The sequence below is a fragment of the Ptychodera flava genome, chromosome 10, assembly GCF_041260155.1.
Source record: "Ptychodera flava strain L36383 chromosome 10, AS_Pfla_20210202, whole genome shotgun sequence".
NCBI lineage: Eukaryota > Metazoa > Hemichordata > Enteropneusta > Ptychoderidae > Ptychodera > Ptychodera flava.
Window position 1 is genome coordinate 19235495 of NC_091937.1, and position 25137 is coordinate 19260631.

The 25137-nt window shown below is 41.4% G+C and overlaps 1 protein-coding gene across 3 annotated transcripts; it reads right to left on the reverse strand.

The window, feature by feature from the left end:
• Positions 1-3754: 3754 nt before the first annotated feature.
• Positions 3755-24770, reverse strand: LOC139142173 (5-methyltetrahydropteroyltriglutamate--homocysteine methyltransferase-like). 3 transcript variants are annotated; one of them, XM_070712024.1, is made up of 9 exons: positions 24592-24770; positions 11253-11370; positions 10781-10878; positions 10250-10299; positions 9242-9308; positions 7867-7950; positions 7204-7358; positions 6461-6542; positions 3755-6196 (listed from the first exon to the last, which is right to left on the reverse strand). In XM_070712024.1, exons 1-9 carry the CDS (start codon positions 24725-24727, stop codon positions 5883-5885), a joined length of 1104 nt encoding a protein of 367 aa, XP_070568125.1. In that variant the 5' UTR covers positions 24728-24770; the 3' UTR covers positions 3755-5882. The 3 variants fall into 3 exon arrangements, with proteins under 3 accessions (XP_070568125.1, XP_070568127.1, XP_070568126.1); XM_070712026.1 differs by lacking the exon at positions 24592-24770 and adding an exon at positions 15829-16064; XM_070712025.1 differs by lacking the exon at positions 24592-24770 and adding an exon at positions 13833-14060.
• Between the last annotated feature and the right edge of the window lie 367 nt (positions 24771-25137).

The window sequence follows — 25137 nt, forward strand, 5'->3', positions numbered from 1 at the left end:
ACATACATACATGTACATGTGACATGACAGAAAAAGAATTTCATAACAAAAGTGACAGAGAAGTTCATAGAATAGTCGTCTTAAATTCGAAAATGTATCCATGACACGTCTGCATCCTGAGCACAGGCGACGATGGGAACTGTTGCCATGGTGATAACGTGTTCCAATGAATATTCCGTTCAGGGTTGGATAAAACTGCGCCAAAATAGATGTAATTTCCTGCTCATTAGCGATGACGTCTTTCCTCAATTGCATTCCCCTGGGCGTTTCCAATACGACCAATTCTCCGCTATCTAATAAGGAACACGTGTTCATGTATGTCGTACCACACGGTCGCTATTATCAAGACGCCATACTGTGGCTCCCCTGAAGAGGAGGGTACGTTATTAATTTGGGGAACTTTGCTCATCCCTGACTTGTGCGTCATGACATCGCATTCCTAACGCCCTGGGGAATAAAGTGCTTGGCGGGAGCGAACACGGGACACGTTGACGGCATGCCGAGTCGAGTGTGACGAAACATTCGATATCCCACCGCACACTCGGTTCCAGTGCCTGAATGTAAATTACGAAGTCTTACGGAAGTTGTCAGATGACTGTGTCGACGGCAGAAACATTCGCGACGAGGAAGAAACATGGGAGGGGGTTGCTAGTCTACAATGAGGAAACGGTGTAGAGTATACGAGGCAGGAAGCGAGAACAGCGGAGGTATAAATTTGAAGGGTGAACAGACGGCGATAAGGAGGCGGGAAAGGCAAGACAGAATGGAAGAAAGCGAAAGGGGAAATAACGATGACAGACACTTAGACAAACAGTCAGTCACAGAGCTGACGTGACATAAACATAGAGAGACATACAGAAAGACAGAAAAAACAGGAAAAAAATTCTTCCGTGCTTATTCATGTAACCGAGCTGACAAAAGTCACAGACATGGTAATGAATTGTCTTGGAGATAGACCGGTTGTGGAGAAATGATATACTAAGACAGTAATGCTGCGTTCACAAAACAGTGAAGGGGGCTGGAGGAATGCAGGGGGCCGGGAATACGAAAATTTTTGGGTAGTACAGGGGGCGACTCGAAAGTTTTGTTCTGCATATAGGAACCTAAATCGTGTTTGTTCCGTTGACTTTTTATGATTCCTAAGTTTGGTGGGTAATTAATGAAAATTTAATAACTAGTTTTAATGTCATCCAATTGTAGTTCTAATGTTAGTAATAATTAAACAAGATCCAGAACCACTTTTGTCGCATTTCATTACTTTTGTCTCAAAAAAATCTAAAAATGCATTTGAACCTAGTAAAAATCAAACAGGAAGCCTAGTAACGGGGCACTCGCAGAAGCTGCATCTGTCGATAATTTTTTCAATATTTCTATGCAATAGATATCAAAGAATAATTTCTTGCTGTCTCCCTACACTGGCGACAGCGGCATGCTGAATCACACAGTATTCACTTTGTCGACAAAAGCCTGTATATATAAATATTGGGTGCACTAGTACAGAAATTTGCGAGAAATAAGCGAGAAAAGGGACACTTCCTCGCTCTTTCGCGAAAAGTATGCGAGAATTCATGCTACTCGCACTAATTTGCGAGAATTATGTTTTCACACAATCAATCAGCGGAAAAATTACTTTGCTCCCTCTACATCTGTAAGAAATTGAATTCTAGCTAACAATTCACTAACTAATTTCTTGCTGGTTGATTGCGAGAACACAATTTCTCGCAGATGCAGAGCGAGAAGACACAGTTCTCGCAGGCTGATTACGAGAAAACAAAATTCTCGCATACTTCTATCTCGCAAAAAAAAGCGAGAAAGTGCCCATTTCTCTCAAATTTCTGTACTGGTGGTGATAATTAAATAGAGTCCAGACTGAACATAATTTGTCAATGATACAAATAATGGGCATTACATATTCTCAGGCTGTGCTTGCAAGCTGGGCAGTTCAACATGCTGTAGGGAGTAGAACAAGATCGCAGTTGTATTAACTTAACAAAATTATTGTCAAAATTATCAAAGTTAATACAGTTACTGCCCTGCTACTGCCTACGGGCAGTGTCACTGTCACTGCATACCGGCAGTGACAGAGATAGCTCTGATTATGAAGTAGCTGAAGAAGAGTTCAGGTCATGTGACGCTCATGACAGTGAAACATACTTGTACACAAGATCAGGTCAGAAAGCAACAAATGGAATACCGGGAGACTTGAAAGTTATCAGGGATTTTTGAATTCTGGCATATGAAAATAATCAAATTCTCACTAAAGAAAAAAGATGGGGTCACCATGCTTGATTTTCTAAATTTTCACAAAGTAAAACTTAGCACAATTAGAAGAATCTACTTTAAATGAAAACATGTGTGCCTAAATGGAATTATTCAATTTTACCAAATTCACCATTATTACACCAAAATTTTCAGAGATTAAAACGTTTATTTGATGGAATATTTTATAACCTCCCAGTATTGTTAATTTTCTAAAACATATATAAGTAGCATCTAATGTAGCCAGAAATCTCATGACCGTCATTTGTGTGCTTGTCAGCAGGTGTCATTGACCTGGTCAGAGTTGGATTAAGTCAGTCGGCTTTGACTGATATATCAAAAAGTCCACTGATGCATTTAAAAAATGAATCAATTTAAAAATTTGCCCTAGGAATATGGCTCTACAAATTGCTAATAACCGGTAGTGTGAACATCTACGAGCAGAACTGCCCAATACATGTTTAATTTTTCCTTTACATTTTCCCTTAAAAATATGCAGCTGTATGAAAATTGAGGGACTTGAAAATTTTGGTCATATAGACAGGGGGACTTGAAAAGTTTTGAGGGTATCGAGTGGGGGATCTGAAAAAGAATAAGATTTCAATCGCGATTCCTCCAGCCTCCCACCACCGTTATTTGTGAACGCAGCCTCAGTATGACTTGCTGCTGTTATGAAAGGCATGAATGCCATGCCATCAAAACCTGTTAAACAGACAGCGGGCACAATTACGAACAAATTAATTTTAGCCAATGAATATTCCACAGGCAAGATATACTGATTTAGCCCTACGTAGGAGTCAACGAGAGGCAAATGCAACACATGCGCAATGCATTTCAGTGTTCAGGGAGGAAAATCCACAACGGGAGAGAGTATAGCTAATCGGCGATCGGCACGGTTACGCTGACTCATACGTCATAAATGACGTCATGATCGGAGCTCCACGCAAGGGGAACAATTTTAGGCACACAAAATCGACTGTTAAAGTCCGAGAATCGAGGACAAATTATACATCCGACTCTGGCGAAAAAAACGCAACAAAGCAGGCTATGTTAACTGTTAGAAATCTCTGTGACACAAGAGGGGAGCGTAGAGAGCGCCCTCGAGCGACGCATCTTTCAGTTTAACAAGGCGCTGGCCAATCTCTCAGCAAAGTTTCGAAATTCTGTGTTATTCTCGATTAAATATGAGAAGTTTCTCGGTGACGAACTTCTTTAGTTTAAGTTTTTGTAAGCGTTGCCGTCTGAGACAGTTGGCAATAAGGCTATTCCACTTCATCAGTATAATCGATAAGGACGCCCTCAACGACAATCAGTAGTATTCACATTTCTTTCGAACATACAAGCAAGTGTGATTGCATCATCTGAATATTTGCGATGTGCGTATTTTGTTTGTCCGTTCTGGTAAATTCAACAGACGGCCGGCCGGACCGCACGGAACCCTGCCCATAAGTGTGCCCCTTACACACAGGCGCACAAAAATGACACGGGGTCTGTATTTATTTTAATTAAATTGCACATTTATTAGTGGACGATCTACAAGCAAGGTTACGCAACTCTAGAGTAACCGTGAATCAAAATTATAAACCGCATAAAACCAAAAAAAAAGTTCATCATAGTCGTGGAATATTTTGAAGGCAGAACGACATGTTGCAAGTTATAGATTAACAAATAGTTGTACCTAAAATCGGTTATATAATTGTTCCTGAGCAAATTTGGAGGGAGGGGGAATGCACTTCCATTGTAATCAATCAATCATAATAAATTAAATTGCTAGATCTGTGGCTGCTAGTCAGTAGGAATGGCTAACAAAGGTTTTTTTTTCAAGTTATGACACGCAACAGGACTGAAGATTAGTAGACCCCCCTTGGTTTGTGAACAAACAAGGACTTTCTTAGAGGGTCTAGCTAAAAGGGATGGTATAAGTGGACTACCTAGGTTACAAAATAATTCAAACAAAATTCCTTAGTGCCCGCTAATCTGCAGTCTTGTCCAACAGGCAAAGCTTAGGCAAAGCATTACATACACGCTTCAAAATGGGGAACCTAACTTCACTTGTTGCACAGAGACACATGTCACTCTGTATTCGGTTCTACCCTGATAATATGTTTCGTAGTTTCGAATTTAGACAATGGTTCCAGCTCCGGCCTGATCTCGAATCTGCAGTTGCGTGGTCTCCTAGGAAACGTGCTGCGAGCTAGCAACGTAAGCACAGAATGCATCTTCACACGGTGATATCTTGTGTGAGTTTGTACCCATTGTTATTGGAAACGTTGAGGTAACAGGATGGGTTTTGAGCTCATTGGTGTATTTGAGTCACCGTAATTTTATCACACGTTAGGTTTAGATTATTCCCCTTTCAATACTCATGTATATTACATAACGCTACATGTTGAAAGCGAACATATCTTTTTATTAAAATTTCATTTCATTAATAAATATTAAGCTTTTCAAAAAAATAACAAACGGAAGTTGGATATACGATGACACTGTTGAAATGAACACCAAGGCTGCTGAAACCTACAAAGTTCTACGCTTGTCGAACAGTGAATGCTTTGTTGGCCAATTGCATCGTGCGCTTTTAACTCAACTCTACCCTATAAGTAAACGTACAGAAACGTAACACGTCTACTGAACAGCTTGCATTGCAAATTGCGACTAGCTCCAAACCACTGAGCTACCCTCGAAAGTGAAAGACTTAAACTTTTGCTCTAACTTTCCTCAAGGAATCTTTCAATCATTCTCTTTCAAAATCAAGAATAAAAATAGGGGTCACCGTGCAAATTTTGGTACTAGAGAAACAAATAACCCAAGATTTACCGATATTAGAAATTCAAAATGGCCGCCATCCCTGTGTTAACGCTATGGAGAAAAATAAAATTTTCGAATTTCAAAAAACTATACCGGTGAAAAGTTTTCTTTCACCAAGAGCTTTAAAATGAACCCCAACATGTGGTATATCAGAAGAGAATTGTAAAAGTTTGAGAGTCCGAATGTCTGTCCTCCGAGGTGCGTTCTACCCTATATAAGGAAAGAAATCATATAATACAACATGCAAAAGTTTGTAGTAGCAGTATTTGACCGACACGTTATATTCTTTGAAAATGAGAGGCATAGTAACTATCAGCACACTTGTGGAAGTCGAGAACGTTGAAGATACTTCACTGGGCAAAATGTTTGATATATTCAGTATATTTACGTGTATGAAATACAGCATTAGTGGTATACGTAACGTCTATCTTTGTGTATGGAACATATCAATACGTTGATATACGTAACGTATATCTATGCAGAACAACAGTATACGTAATGCAGATCTTTGCACGCCAAGGGTACACTGCCGTACTTGTGCACTTTATGTGTATACTTAACGTATTTGACAAATGTACAGAATCAGTATGTGTGTATATATTGTTGCATATCATTTTGCCCAGTTTTTTGATGAGTGATGAAAGAAAAAGCATAAACTTAAGGTCTTGCGTAAAGAATTCCAATGGACAGATCTAGACCAGGATCAATACCATACCAGAAACGTTGAATATATAAGTTGATCGCTGACCGCCGTGCGCGATGTATGGTCTCGTTTTGAGTTCTTCAATGCTCCTGTCGCCGCGCAGACGGTCAGCCTATCTACTTTGGAAAAATAATAGAAGCAAGAGTAAATTATGTTCATATTCAAGGAAAAGACTTGGCAGCGCTGACCATATTTGTAATCTTCTGCCGAAGGATGTCCCTGGGAGAAAGCCCAGCCCGCAGTCGGGGGCAACTATCAAACGGTCGGCTGGTATATGCTGGAGCGCCTCGCCGAGTCGATTACGAATCTCCTCCACTGTCTCGACACGACTATTGGCGATGGCAATGACTCCAAAGACAACCTTGGACTTCTTAAACTGTTCCAATAATTTCAAATCGTTGTGTTGATGTGCATCTTCAATAGAAACTGTTAAAAAAGAAAAATATTCAATTTGGTCTATTGTTGATAAAGATCTTGCTCTTCAGAGGCAATAAACAGAAGAAGTGGCATTTTCACCATTCAGAGGTATTTTTTTATTTCTTCATATTATTTATTTATTTATTTATTTTGTGATGTACGAATTTCAATACAAATACACAAAAGGGAATTTCATGATATTTACGCTTGATAAAATGCAAGAGATATGTTCAGGTCACGGAGACGAACGAGCTGATTGTGGTCGATACTTACTTGCGTCAAACCCTGCATTGTCTAACTGATCTGCCAGCCGGAAATAGACCTGGCGGTCAGCTTTCAGGTAATCTGTTTGGTCCTGCCGAGGAAGAGAAATCGAGATACTAGCTATATAGTTGGTCCTCATTATGGAATAGGCAAGACTGGAGAGACTGGACCCTCAAGATAACTTCACAACTCGGCATTATCCTGAGGGGAGTGGCAGAGTTGCTTCAAACAGCAACCAGCCCCCCCCCCCCCCCCCGCCCTAACTTCTAGAGGAAAAAATCTATTTTTTCCCTTGAGGAAGATCGCGTCCATTGTTCTGCGGTGCGCCTGAAGACATCCAATCAAACGTGAGTGAATCAGTGAAGCAGTTATCTCATGAACTGCCCGTTGAAAAATATCACAAATGAATACAGTAATGACCCTGGTGGTGTAATTAAAAAATATTCCCCTCGCGGATGGCTGAATGAAAATAGTTAATAAAATCGTGGGAATGTCTTTCAGATCCTTGTCAACCTTCTAATGTTTTAATTACGTTATAATTATTTAATTCTAATTTAATACTAAAATATTAGCTGGTTAAAAACACAAGATCGCACGCTTGTAGTAGATACTGGCCCTCATGCGTCACTTGGGGCGTTGTTTCGAACACAGTCCCTCTATCCACGGACTGTGTTTCGAATGAACGAAGCGGCAAAGACGCGGGCAAACGTTGAGAGCTCTGCGGCTCGCGTGAAACACAAGCGAATGCTCACCAGATGAAGAGGGTAGCCACAGCAAAGGTGAACTGTTTTGGTTACTTCTGGTCCCACTCCTTCGAAACACTGGGCTGCGTGATCTATGCCATACTCAGCTGCAATATCTGGGTTTCTTACCATGACTGGCTCATCGAGTTGTATGTGGCGACAACCTATCGGTAGAATAAAACATCTCTTTGTGAAACTGGTTTCCTTTCTTTTCGAGCTGTTATTTTTTTTTTTTTTTTTTTTGCTTCCAGGGCTACGAAGTTGACAATAACCGCGCCCTCTTCAGTTTGGGCCATGAAAGTAACTTAGTATTGCCACTATTAATATACCATTTATATTTTTATCAGGGTACTGAATTATAGTACCTGCACTTTAAATAAAATTCTAAAACACAGCTATTGTTCACAATAACTTCATGACAACAGAATGACACCTGATAAGTTTGAACGAGCCTTTGTGAGAGTAAATTGCCTTGAATACTGAAACACGAATGATGCGATTGAGTGGGGAACTACAATTGACTGTCATCCGGATAGTACGTCATAATCATCATCATCATCATCATCATCAGTCGATATATGGTATATATCACAATTATATCATGTTGAGCTGCTCTTCTGAAACAAACACAGCTTTAAGATATCCACGTCACATCATGCAAATTCAACTAACCTGCCTGTGCTAGTCCCCTTATCTGTTTGTTTACTTGCTTGACGAGGTCTTTACTGAGCTCCGCCACGTCCGTGTAGAAATCATCTGCGAAAGTGGAGAAATAAAGTAGCATATATCATTTAGAGCAGAGTCTATAAGTGATCTTGACCTTCGAATACGTTACGATAAGTCGGGCAGATAAGTAGGAATTTGGGCTGAAAGAGGCTCGACCCGGTACTGTGATCGTTCAAGTCAGAGAGACCGAGCAGGGAATCGACATTATGGCCGATAGGCAACAAAATGAGAGAGCATGCGCAACTATGAGCATATAATAAAAGTATATGCTCGTTGACAGAGTAGTATTTAAACTTCCTCAAAACTATTCTGATTGTGGTGGTATATGCATGTTGCAATATATGCAGATAAACGTTAACAACACGATGTGGAGGTCATTGCCTTTCGACTTGGTAATGGGACAAGGTCGTTTTTTCAAATTACATTGGTTATTTTTTGTTATGATTAAAACAGCTATAATGCACTGGGACCTTGTGTATGCAAATAGCAAGTAAATATACTGATGACATAATTTCTGGTATGTACCGTAATTTATGTCATGGAAATATTTGTTTTATTTACAAAGCAGGGACAAGAGATGTCAGAACTGGTGATTTAGCATGCCTCAGTGAGCAGAACACGATTGGCTGCTCACGTGAAACAAAATTGACCGAAATAATTTTAAAAGATAGTGACTTTGTCACATCTGAGCTCGATTGCGGCGCTGTAAGGCGTATTTCAGATGTGATATCATAATACTATTCGAGAAATTGAAAAACATGGCAATCCTGCATTGACTGTCGTTTATTGTGCCTTGCTTCATGGGTTCAGAGCTCTTTCTCTGAAATGAAGGTTACTCCGTTCATGAAAATAGCCTGACGTACTAAAGCTCATTTGAGCAATAATTCTCGTTTAAAACTATATTCTATTCCCTAAGGCGCACCGGGCACTTGGGACTGAAATTTCATAGGCGACCGTTTGCAACGTCGGTTTCACAAGTTCCGTTTACAACTACAAACGGAGGCCTCTGGCGATTTGATACTAATTTTTTTTTAAATATTATTTTCATTTTTAATAGTAATGCGAGTGATTTTGTTGCTTCCGTAAAGGCAACAGAAAACACATTTTGTCACAGATTTTTAAAGTCGTCATCAAGATACCTTGATGGTGCCGTCAACAGCATGGGTGTAGAACTGGGGCACAGAAATGCCGCGGATCGAAACCATAGCGTCACACTACAGAACGCCGATTCCCGGCCTCTCACATAGGTCACGTGATCATATGTATAATGATACATTATTTCGCCAGTGTAAGACTCGTGAAAAAGTTATCGACTACTCACTGTGCGTGGATCCTATAATCGTCATGGGCCCGGGTATCGTGTACTTCACTGGCACACTTGATAATTCCTACAAATTGAGAGAAATGGAATATCGATGACGGTGTATATTATCTGTAGTCTATCGGTTGATGTTGTTGCTGGCGGAACTTTCATTGTTAGAGCAGGTGCAGCCAACGGAGCTATTCATCGAAAAAGCTGTTCCAGGAGCAAGTTTTGAGGGCAGGGGAAATTTTATTTTGCTCGTTTTTAAGTGACAGGGGAGCAAATTTTAGCTTTTTGTAGGGCAGGGCAGATATCGTTGATTGTCCTGGGGACAGGGCTTGGCGAAAAAACGAGGAGAGGGGAAGCTACTTTTAAAACGGGGACGGGGGAAGTTGAGTCATGGTGTTTCCGGGGATGGGGACACAGGGCAAGTACTTATAACTTTTTTATGTCTGCAGGGGAAATGGAATGACAAAATTTTACGGGAATTTTTTCGAGGGCAGGGGAAAATCGGCAAGTTTTTTTTCGCCACAGGGCAGGGGGCTTCAACACCTTCTCAGTGTGGAGGGGAAACAGGCAAAATAAGTGGGGAGTGGGTAAAAATGAAGTTTGAGTGCGGGAGGGTAGGTCGAAAAATTTTAGTGGAGGGCAAATTATGAACAGCTAATTAATTACCCTCTTGACTTAAAATTAGTTCAGTTCACATTGCTTGTCATATACAATATAGCTTATCATAGTAAGGACCCCTTTAAAAGTGCAATGTTCGTTGGCTGCACCTGTTAGAGTACAACAAGCGGGATAGTCCAGCTTTCTTCCAGCTTTCTTCCTGGGTTAGATTTACATCACTGGTGCTTGTCAGAAATTGTCCAAAATCATTGATCATAGCCCTTTCCCAATTGAACTACAAAAAGTTCAGGTGCACAGAAATATTTAACCGTTCAGTGTGAAATAAGGCTAGTTTCCTGGGCAAAGCAAATTTACGGAGCTGACGAGAGAACATTTCATGCGGACATGATTGTCACTGACCTGAGCTTGCTTCCATTCCCTGGCTGCCCAATCTTCGTCGCTTCCTGGGCCTGCCGATAAAATCCCACTATTCGATATCTGATAACACAGATAATTTCTATACGCTGATTGGGTAGGGCACCAGATATTGGCCATGAATCATGACATTAGGCAAATGATGTGAAGAATATTGTTAGCATTTGATGCATGTCCAATTCACCAGTTTTGTAGCTTCGCAATCATTTCAAGACTTTTGCAAAATACACTTTGGTTGCGTCCCTTCGTTTACACGAAGCTGCTCAGGGCGCGGTCGGATATTTGCAATGGCAATGGATGTTGGGGTATGTTGTGCATAACAACAGACCTGTTGTATTGTTCCCCTAAGCACAGCAACAGATGGGGAAACTCTCTCTCTCTCTCTCTCTCTCTCCTCTCTCTCTCTCCAGCGCTCCCTCTGAAGGGACGAGTGCTCCACACAGACAAGACTAAGATCGTCTATTTTGCATATTTGGCGATACAAATTGAAACTTGATATTATTTATAAACACTCACCTATTTTACTTACGATCCGGGGAAGGGGAGCCTTGAGGGCGCCATTGCGGTAGGTTTTTAAAATCAAGTTGGCGAAATCAAAACCTTCCACCTTGCGACTAAAATCGAGAGTAAAAGAAGGGAAAAAATGAGTTAATCAGGGCTCTGTAATATAGATAATTGACGGTATATCGTGATGGATCTATCTCAAAAAGATCAAAAACGTGTAAATGAAAGTCGTCCGGTTTGGAAGCAAATGCTGACAGTGTAAACTAGAACTAGTACAGATGTTACGTCCGTAAGATAAACGCGTGTAGATGCGACAAAGCCATGTCACTCTGGCTTTGAGAAAGACGGCATTGAATATTTCGCGTCAGATGGCAACTTCAGAACACTGAGGGTGTGGTGAACTTGGACAGTCCTGGGGCAGCAGATCACAGTCTGAGGGGCAGCAGATCACATTCTGGGGGGCATATGCAGACAGCATTCTCACCAAAAGTGAAACACGTAACACTCTCTGCTAATCTCGCCATCTGTGATAACATCAATGCCCGCTTTAATCTGTTCATCGATAACTTCTCGGGTGGCCGCCTTGACTTCCTTCTCCAACTCTGTGAAGACGGATGGAAACAAACATGCATGTTTCGTTTTTTGGGAGTTTGTTTTGAAGCATTAATATTCACTAAGCCAGCCTTCCGCTGTCACCACTGACTGGTTTATTCATTTGTCGTACGAATAAAGGCAATTGTACATATAACCGAAGGCCGCTATTACAATTTATGCCATGCTGCATTGACCCACAGACAAAAGAATGACTGTGATAGGACGATTACCTGTCAAAAGAGCATGTTTGAAAAAAGCCTGTGAAGTGACGTCACCTTTTCTATTATTCATTCACTCTTATAAACCGTTACGTCAAATGGTTTGACCCAAACCCCTGACTATCGATAATAAAATGGAGCTTTTTTTGGTAGCTCCATGATAATAATCAATTGTAAACCTGTTTACAGAGTCTTCACGTGGTGGTTGTCAGATTCATGGTTTTACAGCGATTGTTTAAAGCTTCCAATGGGTGGTGGTGGCAACACTGTGACTTCGATCGATAAACGACCAAACCACGGTCCCCAAACCATTCTTTTGGGCGATTTTAGTATTATATTATGTCACTCTAACGTTACCAGAGTGCTAGGCTGAGACTATAATGGAACTCATTACCTCTCCGGACAAATATTCATGCAATCGAGAGTAAAGTCGGAAACTGGAATGAACTGAATCCAGAATACATGGACCTTCGTCGAATCTTCTTTTTTTTTCATCCATGGTTTGATGAATGAGATTGTTGGCGAGTTGACGTGTTTGGAGGGGCTCTCCTAGGAATTCGAGGTGTTACGGACTCTCTGGATCTCTCTCACGGCCCCTCGCTGGCTCTTAGAGCCACAGTGACAGTGTGTAGCTGCATGGCGCGTAGCCAGCGAAGGGCTGTGAACGAGTCCAGCTTTAAAGTTGTACCGATTGAAAACTGCTTCCTGAATTTGACATAACATTCTATCGTATGCAACCCTCCATGAGTGTTTCAAGACATGGCGAACGGCCCCAGAATGCTTACAGTTACACAGGCCGATCGGGCGATGTTGCTAAAGCCGATGCCATATTGAATAACGGTTTACGGACCGAGTGAAATGTTGACCTTTCTCGAGGTTACGAGATGAAATACACCTGACATATGAGAGGAAATCCATTTGTAAAAATAAGAAAAATCTTGCATTTTCTAGTAATACTGAAGCAAACAATTATTCTGACCACCCTTTGAGATCTAATGGTTTGTCTGTTGTTGTTGTTCTGTGAGCATGGAGGTCACCTACGCGCGCAAAGTGAATATCGATATTGGCCATTGTCATGTAAATGTTCGGAAATAGGTTGAGCCACAATGAGATCGCTCACGTTCATGTGGAAAGCATGTGGTTCCCTCTTCGCGGCGAACAGCTGTACATGATCCGCAATTTTGCCCTCCCGCAGACAAACAGCGCCTGAGCACAAACGACGGCACTCCATCAAGCCGCTGTGTGAACGGCCAAAGCCGTAAGACAATGCCTACAAAGGCTTAATTGATTTTTACATGTAACTGCGCTGGTTTTTTGTTTTGTTTTTGAGCAACATTTCTTCAGTTCCAATTGCAACGAAAAATCGTTGACAACGGAACGCTAAATTGTATGGCATGGAACAACCGAATTATATTTTCCTAGACACATCTTTCCTGTGCCGTATGTTATTATAAGCTCAAGAATATCGTCAGGTATAAAAAAGGACATGAGATACCTTTACCCGCTACATACGATACGATGCATAAGTCATCCCCGCCAAATGCCGCGTTTGAATCCAGTTCGTAGTAACGTTCATTGTCCATATTGGATTTGGGAAGCCATGTGGATAAACATTCGGATGAGATATGGTCACAAATTTGCCACGCAAAGTGGGGTCTTGACGCCCCCTATATACGGGTTCTTCGCTGTTAAATTCGACAGTATTTACTTGAGAGATGTGTTATTTAACCTTGGCATGAAAATGCTTATTCTACTGAGAGCTTGTGACTGTACTGGCTGATTATATTCAGCGCCTTAATATTACGAGGCCTTCATTTATAAATAGCTCAGCTCATCGAAGTATTTATAACATGGCCGAGCCGTGTATATGTTCGTCCTTGTACTTGTCGTCGACTTTCGCGTAATATCTCGGCAGATAAACGGTGGTTTCGAATTACTTCGGCAATTTAACTTATCAGGTTTCTGATAGCTTCACATCTCGGTAATTTTAGAGCTATTGTGATCGCGCGCGAAGTGGGAAAAGCGAGAGACGCGCCGCTGTTTTTTTACGGGTCAGTTGCTATACAGCTTGGCAGTCTCTACTTTAGAGGAGTTTTGACCTTGACATGAAATAATACACGTTGATTTTGCTGGAAGATGCCAATATGGCAGCCAGAAACCGTGCATATATGACGCCTACCCGTAATCATGAACATCTCAGCGTATTGACCTTCTTAAGTGTAAGTGTATTGGCCTTGCCGATCGCCGCTTACCTTCATCCTGGAATTCGTCGAATGTGTTTGTGTAATCGGTCGGCCAATAATCGGTTGTCTCGAACCAGTTCGGCAACTTCAAATTGTCAGGTTTCGGGTAGCTACCAATGACGGTGGTTTTGAGAGCCATTGTGTTGTGATTGGCAAAGTGATACGGTACCGTAGGTCGGAGAGTGCGCGGGAAGTGTTATTGCTCACGCGAACGCGAAGTTCAAAGTGACGCGTTCGACGTTGCATAAACCACGCCCCCTCCAGTTCGAAATTTCCATAATTGGTGTGAATGACAGGTCCGCGTCCTCCGCGACAGTAATGTTACCGTAATATGAATGCAATCAATTCAATGTGAAAAAAATTAAATATTGCTCGAAAAATTCAAAATAAAAGTTACTTAGCCAGTGCGCTACTTTTTACTTGACGCTAAATTCATTTGGCAATTTTGGTCGGGTACTTAGATGTTGTTGGGATTCCGAAGGCACTGGTAATTGAAATCAACCCAGACCCAATCCACTCGCCGTTCAAGTGTCTACTCAGCCCTAGACATTACAAGGTGTTTAGTAATTTTTTTATTTTAATGTGTGGACTTGCATCGAAATTGCGTAATTAAATTACGTGTCGTGGCCCCTAGTCAAGGTTTCCTAATCCATGGATTAGTCGTACTGCCTGTGTTTTCTTTCCCGGGATCACGTCTGCCGCACAGTGTGGGCGCGACCCGATACCCATTGGGACACAGGGGGCTAGTACTTGTTTATTTGTGTCTGTGTTTGTTTGTTTGTGTGTATTTGTTTGTGTTTATTTGTCATTTTTAATAAAATAACAGCGAAAAGCTATTTTCTTTTTATTTGTCAATAAAGAGCAGTTTATTTATTTGTTTGTTTGTTTGTTTGTTGATATGTATTTCCGATGGTTAGGGTTAGGGTTAGGCTTAAGTTAGGGTTAGGGTTAGGGTAGACTTATAGGGGGTGAATAAGTCTAACCCTAACCCTAACCCTAATTTAAGCCTAAGCCTAAGCCTAACCCTAAACATCGGAAATACATATCAACATACAAACAACAAACAAATAAATAAACTGCTCTTTATTGACAAATATAAACAAAGTAGCTTTTCGCTGTTATTTTATTAAAAATAACAAATAAACAAACACAAGCACATATACACACAAACAAACACAGACACAAATAAACAAGTACGACCCCCTGTGGTGTACGTACTATGGAGTCACCGTGATGGCGGCTTCAGGTCAAGGGGGTATAGGCAAACAGTGTATGCTATACCTCTATTGTTCGCCTACCTTTGAATGTGTGTATAGGCCCAGAGCCTTTGTACTACAAGAGGGCCTTCACACAATAACCTTCGATTTGGTCACCTTGAATATCATGCATACATACATACATACATACATACATACATACATACATACATACATACATACATACATACATACAGACAGCCACAGACAGACAGCCACAGACAGACAGACAGCCAGACAGACAGACAGACAGACAGACAGACAGCCAGACGCCACAGACAGACAGACAGATAGACAGACTCTGACAGACAGACATGGGACTCGAATACAAGAATATTATGAGCTGAAAGACACAGGATTTCTGTCTCGACCTTTTTCGCGTTTTGATTTTTATGTGTACTTGAGTCGGAGTCAAACTCGATCAACTCCTATTGCCATTTTATCTCTAATAACTGTCTCAACCTATGAAATGAAAGGAAATTATTTTCAACTTATTGAATAAGCTCCTATCGCGCCATCTATACACATCAAAATTGGGAGCTATAATTTACAACTTGGTTAGACATGCTTTACTTTAGAGGATTGTTAACCTTAACCCCAGGCAAAAAATAGTCAATGATTTGACCGAACGATTTCGAATTCAATAGCCGGCATTACGACCAGAGATCGCTCATACAATATATGAGGCCTCTCAGCTCGCAGCGACCTAGATACATACATTATCCTCGTCGAGCAGCTTGGCCGCTTACCTTCAACTTGATACTCAGCGCATACTTTTGTGTAATCGCTTGGCCAGTACTCGGTTGTTATGAACCAGTTTGGCAACTTCAAGTAGTCAGGCTTCGGATAGCTACCAATGACAGTCGTTTGAAGAGGCATTTGATCGAAAAATATTACTGTACAGCATGGATGTCGAGTTCACAGGAAGCGTGGCAGTTTCCGCGAGAGCTACAGTCAAAGTGCAATGTTCCCATCCGTTATGTCACTGCACTATAATAAAACAACCCCACCTCTCTATATATGTATGGTCCCGAATGTTCCCTTATATGAATGTAAGGGTCGAGTCTGCGCCTCGGTGGCAAACAGCTACATTAGCGTATAAACACAAATGAAAACAAGGCAGTATTGCTGAAGGCAATGAGTACTTGGGCCGAGATAGAGTAATTTTGAGGACAATATATACTACTATTCAAATATGGTCTTGAATTTCCTCCTGTCAATTAGGCATTTGATTAACTGGTTATTAAACGAAGTAATGGCATGACAACGGCAAAATATGTCTAGCAACTTTTGTGGAGTTTGAGGCAGGGGTTCTTTATTTATAGTGAAATTGCTTAAACTCCTTAAATATTCAAATTACAGCAAATTTCTTTTGTTCTCGATGGTAGATGTCTAATATTTAGATGGGCATATTTAGATTTCTACCCTATAGTTATCCCTATATACCAAAAATCGGACATCCAGCTCTATTGGCTTGCTCAGAATTAGATATGCGCATAATTAATGAGGTACAATATGTGGTGTCATAAGGTGTCCCATCATACCAAATATGAAGGGTGTAGCACTTGTGGTTACTGAGTTGTGGACAAATTTATATATTTGAGGTCAAAGGTCATTGAGTCAGTGCATGTCAATAATTTTGTCAAAATAATTGTATTGCTAAGTTATTCCTATATACCAAAAATCAGACCTCTAGCTCTATTGGCTCGCTCAAATTAGATATGCGCATAATTAATAAGGTACAATATGTGGTGTCGTTAGGTGTCTTATCATACCAAATATGAAGGATGTAGCACTTGTGGTTACTGAGTTGTGGACAAATATATATATTTGAGGTCAAAGGTCATTGAGGTCACGTCACATTTTGTCATAATAATTGTATTGCTAAGTTATTCCTATATACCAAAAATCAGACCTCTAGCTCTATTGGCTCGCTCAAAATAAGATATGCGCATAATTAATGAGGTACAATATATGGTGTCATAAGGTGTCCTATCATACCAAATATGAAGGGTGTAGCACTTGTGGTTACTGAGTTGTGGACAAATATGTATATTTGAGGTCAAAGGTCATTGAGGTCACGTGACGTTTTGTCAAACAAATTATATTGTTAACTTATCCCTATATACCAAAATCAGACCTCTAGCTCTATTGGCTCGCTCAAAATTAGATATGCGCATAATTAATGAGGTACAATATGTGGCGTCATAAGGTGTCCCATCATACCAAATATGAAAGGTTTAGCACTTGTGGTTACTGAGTTATGGACAATAATGTATATTTGAGGTCAAAGGTCACCAAGGTCACATGATATTTTGTCAAAATGTCTGAGATATCTGCGTGAACCGATGGACTCACTGATGGACTCACGGACGGATATGACCCAATCTATAAGCCCCCTGGACTTTATCCGTGGGGACAAAAAACTGTGTCACTGCATCCTTTAGGCAATATGAATACGATGAGAAACTAAATTTTTATTTTTCTTGGCCTTATACATGAAAGTCTATGGAGAACTGCCTTATACATGGGAGTCTATGGAGGTGTAAACTAAAAAGTCCTCTAACACGGCCAAATTCGATCGCATTGTGAAACAAATCGACGTGCATCTGTATGGGGTTGGGTACTATTCTTGTGCAAAGTTTGAAAGAAATTGACCAGGGCATGTCTGAGATATCTGCGTGAACGGACGGACGGACGGACTGACATGACCAAACCTATAACTCCCCCAGGACTTCGTCCGTGGGCACTAAAAACAACGCAACAGTTATTACAGCTACACCGGCGGTAGGTTCATATCCAGAGCCCCGTACGGTCTGCCGCCGTCGCTTGAAAACAATCTCATAAACCTGGCCATATGGGCAACTGTGTATGAGCAGCTGGATACTTGACTTCCCGGAGAAGGCGAGCTGTCACGTTCAAGCTCAGGATTATTTGTCGATCAAATTTCAGTAAATTTACCTTACCTAGATGAAATTTTGTCTATATGCTGAAATTTCGCCGAAGTTTGACAAAATTGCATCGATTTTTCAGGTTCATATCCGACATGTTTGAGTTTTGAGTGCAGACAGAAATAAGTTTTGAGGCAACATGGCTGCGACCCCATGTTGACCCCTAGCCCTGCGTACGATGCTATGTGCTACAGCTAACACACAGCATTGTACGCAGGGCTAGCGAGAGAGTTGCCGACATCGACGGTTATTTACGAGAAGTGAATAAAAGACTGTCATTTTTGGAAGCGATCGATCGAGTAGCTGAGGTAGGCTGGGATACGACTTGGGCCCAAGAACGCTGAATTTCGGCAGTAATTTGGCTTTTTACGTCAAGTCCCAAAATGGATTTGAAGTCACCGACCCTACGTACGCGTACGGGTCTTTGCAGGGCTGTGGTGAGCGGGCGATTAGCTGTAGCGGAACACACAGCATCGTACGCAGAGCTAGTTGACCCCAAGTGAAAATGTGTTCGCGATCAAATCTTCCTATATTTTTTTCAGAATTTTCGACAAAATCATTGCTTCTTACATCTTTTGTAAAATATAAAATATTAAAATAAAAATGCGATGTGCCATGTCTCCAGATTTCTAAAATATCGTTCGTTGACCGTTCGACGGAATACTCATTTCGCAAACTTGTGACGCAGTTGAAATTCAATACTGACCGCCAAATAATCTTAATGAGACGAGATCATTCTAGACATCCTCCAAATTATCCAACCATTCGCGTTAGAGTTCAGCTCGCTTAGAGGATCATAACATTCTTCGGCCTTCGTTTAGATCGACCCTAATCTCTCCCATTTAGGAAATAAATACACAAGCTACCTTGACAAAACTTCGTGCACCATCCAGGACCAAACACACTACAAATCTGTCTTGACGTCATCATCTCCTTACATGGTAATCGGCATACCGTATTTTTTAGCAAAGGAGACACAGAATACGTCGGAGTATTCAGTTTCAAAACGTATTACATTGTGTGATGTTGTCAAAAAAAGGTAATGTTACTGCAGTGGTATAAATTACAAAACACAAAAGTTCAAATCAGTTTATTTTGGACTGGCTTTACCCAACATTTCATATTGTTTCTTATGCCAGATTTGACCACGTGCTTACTGGCGACCCCTTTACATGCAAATTTTGTGTCAAATGGTGTGTTCTACTGGAAAAACAAACGTACGATTTCTATATGAAGGAGGCGAAATTTGCCCTCAAAACTCGAAACCACCCCTTTAATATGGGGTGTACCTAGCTATTTTGAAAAGACTTCTCGAATCTGCAGCTCTATTTCGAAATGATGGTCTGGTTTTTCTCAGCTCAAGGATAAGTGTTCTCCATCGCTGTGGGCATTACTATTCTCAACTGGGGGTACAGTTTCCAGTCGTAATGTTTTTCATTGTGTCCGGGATATAAAACCTTTCCTTTTCACAATTTTACTTCGATTAACACTAGTCCACATCTTGTCAGCGATTAAACATGTTTCAAGTTTAAATGTTAAATTCTGGTCTCGAGCCCTCTTGTTCGACCAAACTGAAATTACCCCTCCCACTTTGGCTCGTCCAGTGGGTGTAGCAAGGGTCGTGCCATCGCCTAGGAAACGGAGGGTGCATTAATTGTTGCATTTCGATGCACATTTTGATTATATTCAGAAGATTTTGTGGCAAAAACTCAGATAGAGAAGCATTAATATTCACATCTCACTTATTCAAGACTGGCTGAGAGCAGCACTTCCATTCAGTTAACATCATTACGCCATTTATTATGCCAAGAAAGATGAAGCCTAGACATTTTGCCATCCCTGGTCTCAGCCAGGAATGGTTATACCTTACAGAGTTTTTTCCCACGGAATGAAAACAAATGTACTTGGGCTGAGCCCAAGTACAATAATATCAAAACTATTAATTGCGCGAAAACAAAAAATGTTCATTGGCATGCAGAGGCCGCGTTTGCCCTTGTAATCGCACAGACAAAGTGGAAATGAAGTCTAGAATATGATGTTATTTTCATAATTTAAAAAAAATAATAATCGTAATTATGACATAATGATATCACATAACTTAGTATTTAGGATTTAGCTTCCTTTCTGCAGAGCAGCACTCGATAAAATCGCTGTATGTGTATGAGTTACGTATGACATGGGTGGCCGGCCGACCGGGGCGTCCAATATGCTAAGAGTATCCAATATACCAGGAGTATGGACGCCCCGGTCGGCCGGCCACCCATGTCATGCATAATTCATACACATACAGCGATTTTATGGAGTGCTGCTCTGCAGAAAGGAAGCCCAATCCTGATGAAATATAAACTAGGTTAAGTGATATCAATATTTCATAATTACAATTTATTATTTTAATAATAATGAAAATAATATCATATTTTAGACTATTCATTTCCAGTTGGCCTGTGGTAACTGTGTTCCGATTTTCAGCACCTTGAGGAGTTGAATCACGGAATACCATGGCCAATTAAAGACGACCCAAAAGATCGTATGCAGAAAACTTCACTTTCTCCATTCCTGATATTAAAGTTCCATTAGCTGTATCTTCTGGCGATTTTTTCCTTAGTTTTGATTGAAATGATCACTGGCTCATGTTGAATAGCCTGTCAAATAACAGAGAATCGCATATTATTCGGAAACATTACGTGCCCTACCACTAAATAACATGTAATTTTACAACGAAAATTTCAATTTTGTCCGGACAGAAATACAAACTCTGTTGACACGCGGATTGCAACGTAGGCATTCTCTTCTGCACCTGCGCGAGCCATTTACAAAAATTTCAAAATAAATATTCATTACTTATGCCCGGTACTTACGTCGTAGTCCATTGCCGAGCAGATGTCTGGCAATCCGCGACGCGATATTGTTTTGATCCCGCAATAAAAGTGAACTTGTACATCTGGTGTGATCGCGGCGTCACCATATTTGCGTTCTCCCCAGCACACTGAGCATGCAACACGTCAACAAACGAGCTCGGAAGGGCGACACGTTTGAACAAAAATTAGCAGTTTTATGTGGCTATAACATCACTAATCATGTTTGTTTCTTCGTAAAACAACATTTTACAACAAATATGAGCCTCCAACATGAAATTTTCCGAGGTGAAAATGGTCAAAAGTTACAAATAATGGCCCTTTAAGTTTTTTGGGTTTCTTTGAGTTGGAATTCAACACTTTTCAAACAGTTTAATTCTACCACATGGTAATATAGGGTTAGCACCTAGGTCCGCCAGAACAGCTACTGAAAGCGTTTAAAGCTATATAATGGTGGTAGATAATTAAAACAAGCGCACGGTAAACACAATTTCTGTGTTTAGGGAAGGGTTTGACTGTATTTCGATTATCGTGCGCAAAAATCGCACAATATGTTTTTACATCATTGCAACATCCCTGGCTACTCGTTTTTATGCATAGCAACTTCACGCGCGGTACTGGCGCTACTCCATGATGTGGTTCAGCGTACGAGTAAAAAACGTAACAATCATGTTGGATACAGTGTTTCAATTCATTTCATTCTATTGTTTGCGTCATTGTCGAGTTGGCGCTGAACAAAAATTGATTTTAGAGGGGGTATTGGGGGAGCGGGGTGGTAGCGTATGCGTGACTACCGATTGTAGGTATGCTAATACAGAATGAGGCTTGGTTGGATTTTCGCACTTCCGAACTTTCGTTCAGAGGAAGGGGAGGGGGTCGAGACCAAACACATTTGGTCTCAACCCCCTCCCCTTCCCAAAATACATTTGGTTGCGTTTGACTGGGCGCATGTTTTAATTATCCACGGCCCTAACAAGCTCACTAAAAGTCAACTTCGCCAAGGGAGCCTTCCGCAATTACAGCAGGTGGGTCGGGGAATTTACTGTTTAGAAAACTGTCCAAGGGGTCACTTTTTATAACCTATCTTGAGGGAGGGTCACTTTTGACAGAAGCTAATTTTACGGCCAAAGCTTCGATTGTCCATGTAATCCTGAATAGGAAATCACAAACGAAATACACAAATCCTTTCAAATACATATATTATCTACAATCTGCACAAGCAAAGAAGATGCAGTGTTATACATTAAACACCTTGAACAGTTTAAAACAGATGAAAGACAAGTGACAAAAACATATTGGACGAGTGGTAAAGTGTACATCAATTATCAAAAGCCTATAAATGCACAGATATTGTTAGTTTTATATTGGACAAAAAAAATTCATAGTTCTATCTTTGGGTGAAGCAATATATTAGCCACATCTTGCCTTCTTACTTGCACAAATTATGGTGACCCTCCCCCATGTCCATCCCTTCAAAAATGCTTGTGTGATAAATTGCAACTATCCGTCCCAAAACGCCAACCCTCACCCTGTAATTTCTGTCCCTTACTTACATAACAATTAAACAAATTGTTATGTATATTAGCTGATACTGTTTCCGTTATTCCTGGGGAGAATACTGCAGTAGTTTGGGGAGGGTCAAGTTTTAGAAGTCGGACAGGGGGAGGGTCACATTTTAGATAGGAGGATAGGGGAGGTCTCATTTACAGGTGTGCATGGAATTCCCCCGGCCCATCCCCCTCTGTAAATACTGAAGGCTCCTCAACCAAGGGGGTTTCCACGCCAGTCCGACCTAAGCCGTGCGGAGCGGACGATGACTCATACAGGTCGGCCGCTAGCTCGCGGGCCGAGCGCCGGATTTTTTCTGTCATGTTGGTTGCATCACGGTAGCGCCGGCCCGTAGGAAAATGCTAGCGCACGGTCCGTGGCTACAATTATTGCAGCCAGTCGGCCGCCAGTCAACTCGACCCAAAACCCTGGACAACTCGACCCCACAGCCCGGTGGTGACACCCTGAGAGAGTATAGGCATCCATGCTCGTTCCGCAAAATTTCAAGATACCCCTAATCTGGGATTTTTCAAAAAAAAAAGACCCCCATCTTTTTAGAAATATGGGAAAATACGACAAAAAATCCCCCCCCCCTAATTACAAAATCCAGGAGAGGGAGACGTAATATTAGAGTCAGGTCAATGCTGAATTATGATATCGTTTTCACATAATTATATTAACACATCAGAGTCTGAAAGAAACTGTTAACTTCGCCGGGAACAGGAGTGTCAAACTCATAAAATTCATAAGATTTCGAATCACATCTTTAACCCAGATCAAAGCATAGGAAACGCATAATGAGACCTTTGGTAAAGTTTGAGTGTCTGGTAGGTATGTGCCTGGGATATTTCAAGGTTTTTGGAAAAGTACCCCTTTTTCTCGATTTCACGGACCCGTAATAGAGAATGAAAAACACTCCCTTCCCCATGATTTTAGGAACTCGCATGGATGCCCATTTTCCCCGACAGTGCCACCACCGGGGGCGGGCCCCACAGTTGAACACGTCTATACCTCTTCCAGTATTGCACTGTGAGAAAACTGCGAAGTTACGCAGCGTCACCCGCCACAATTATTACTTTTGTACAATACATGTGCTTATAATCACTAGCAGACGACGGTGTACTGACTTCAGAGCACGAAAACTTATGCATAATACACCTTTATTTCCCGGAACATTTGTACAATGAAACAAGGCTCTGCAAGCGACCCCCCCCCCTCCCCCTTGTGTTTTTCTGTTCAGATATACACTCCCCTTCCCTCTGTTACGCCAGCTCGCGGCCTCTCTTCGCTCCGAGTTAGCTCTGTTGTTCAGGATGCAAATAAAAATAATAAGGCTCATTGCGTACGCCAGTGATGGCTATGTTACCACCGAGGTAGTTCTCATCTCGACGACGAGAGTCATTTACACCCGAAACCCAACAATTCGAGCCCCGAAATATTTTGCTCGGGGAGTTTTCTGATATAGCTGAGGTGGGGGTCATCTGAAAAACAGCACAGACCGAGGGGTCGCTCAATTGGCTGCGCTATTGACCAGTAAAAGAGGCTTATTAGGCAGTCCAGGAAGAACTGTTAGAGACTGTACTTGATGACCTCGAGTGCGATCAGGAGGTCGAAGCTGTCTGTTGTTAGAGTCAAGCTTACATGGGCAGTCACTAGTTGGCTGAACGGGTCTGTTCGGTTTGTAATGATGTCTGGAAAACACAACACATGTGTTACTTTGCACTGGGAAATGACAACATGCGCGTTCGACGAGTATCTCTGTTCGTAGCGTGGAGGTATTTTTTACCTCCATGATCGTAGTGAATGCGGGGAACTGATACAGGTAGTTTGTGGAGGGACCGTGGTTGATGATATAGCTTCAGTTCAAGAAATGTCTTCAATTCGCCCATGGAAGTTAATAGACACAGTATGTGTGCTACCTCCATCCACAGTCCGCCTTGTAGCTACGGTATTGTAGCTCGAGGTTTCTCCTGGGTATGTGGGCAAACCTTGAGCAACAGTACTGCAGCCATCCCCTTTTTAGAGGAACTGTACATGTGCACGTGCTTCATACTTCACCTGACTGAGTGCGCGCGCGCACGAGTACTTATGTGGACCTACATGGTAGGCTATCTGTAACCTATAGGAGACTTGCATGTCAACCTTCGGTTGGACTTACCTACAACATCGTTTGCGTCGTTGAACTCAGAGAACACGGCAGGCGAGTACTTGTCATGTGGAATTTTGAACCAGTCCGGAGCTACAAGATTTCGGGGTTTGGGGTAACTACCGATCACAGTCGTTTGGAGGGGCATACTTGCTGTTCAAGGCCAGCATCAATGTTTTTAACGGTCCCGATGACGTAATGTCCGAAAGCTATTTAAATATTCCCATTGTTCTACATGTATTTGCATATGATTACCTGATCGGTCAAGATTTCGTAGTGCATGAACGCCACGGTTATATACTAGATTATTGAAAAAGCTAGTAGTCGGGTTAGACATGAACAGTATATACTTAAAGCATTTGCAAATAGCGAATAATCTAAAATATGAAATTCAACGGATCACAAATTCCCTCGCACCGAATTTATTTCAGATTTCAGGGGGATTAAAATCACAGCTCTAATCACGTAATCAGACTGTCTCTGCGCGGACGATAGTTCATTATCACGAGGTCCAAATTCCAAAAAAAAAACCCGATAAGTCAACCGAAAAAAGAAGTA

Coding starts and splice junctions, on each gene's coding strand:
- LOC139142173 (XM_070712024.1), bottom strand. CDS start 24,727: ATGCCCCTCCAAACGACTGTGATCGGTAGTTACCCCAAACCCCGAAAT. Junction 11,371..24,591: donor CGACGCAAACGATGTTGTAG/GTAAGTCCAACC, acceptor CCGTCTTCACAG/AGTTGGAGAAGGAAGTCAAG. Junction 7,951..9,241: donor GATTATAGGATCCACGCACA/GTGAGTAGTCGA, acceptor CCACTTTCGCAG/ATGATTTCTACACGGACGTG.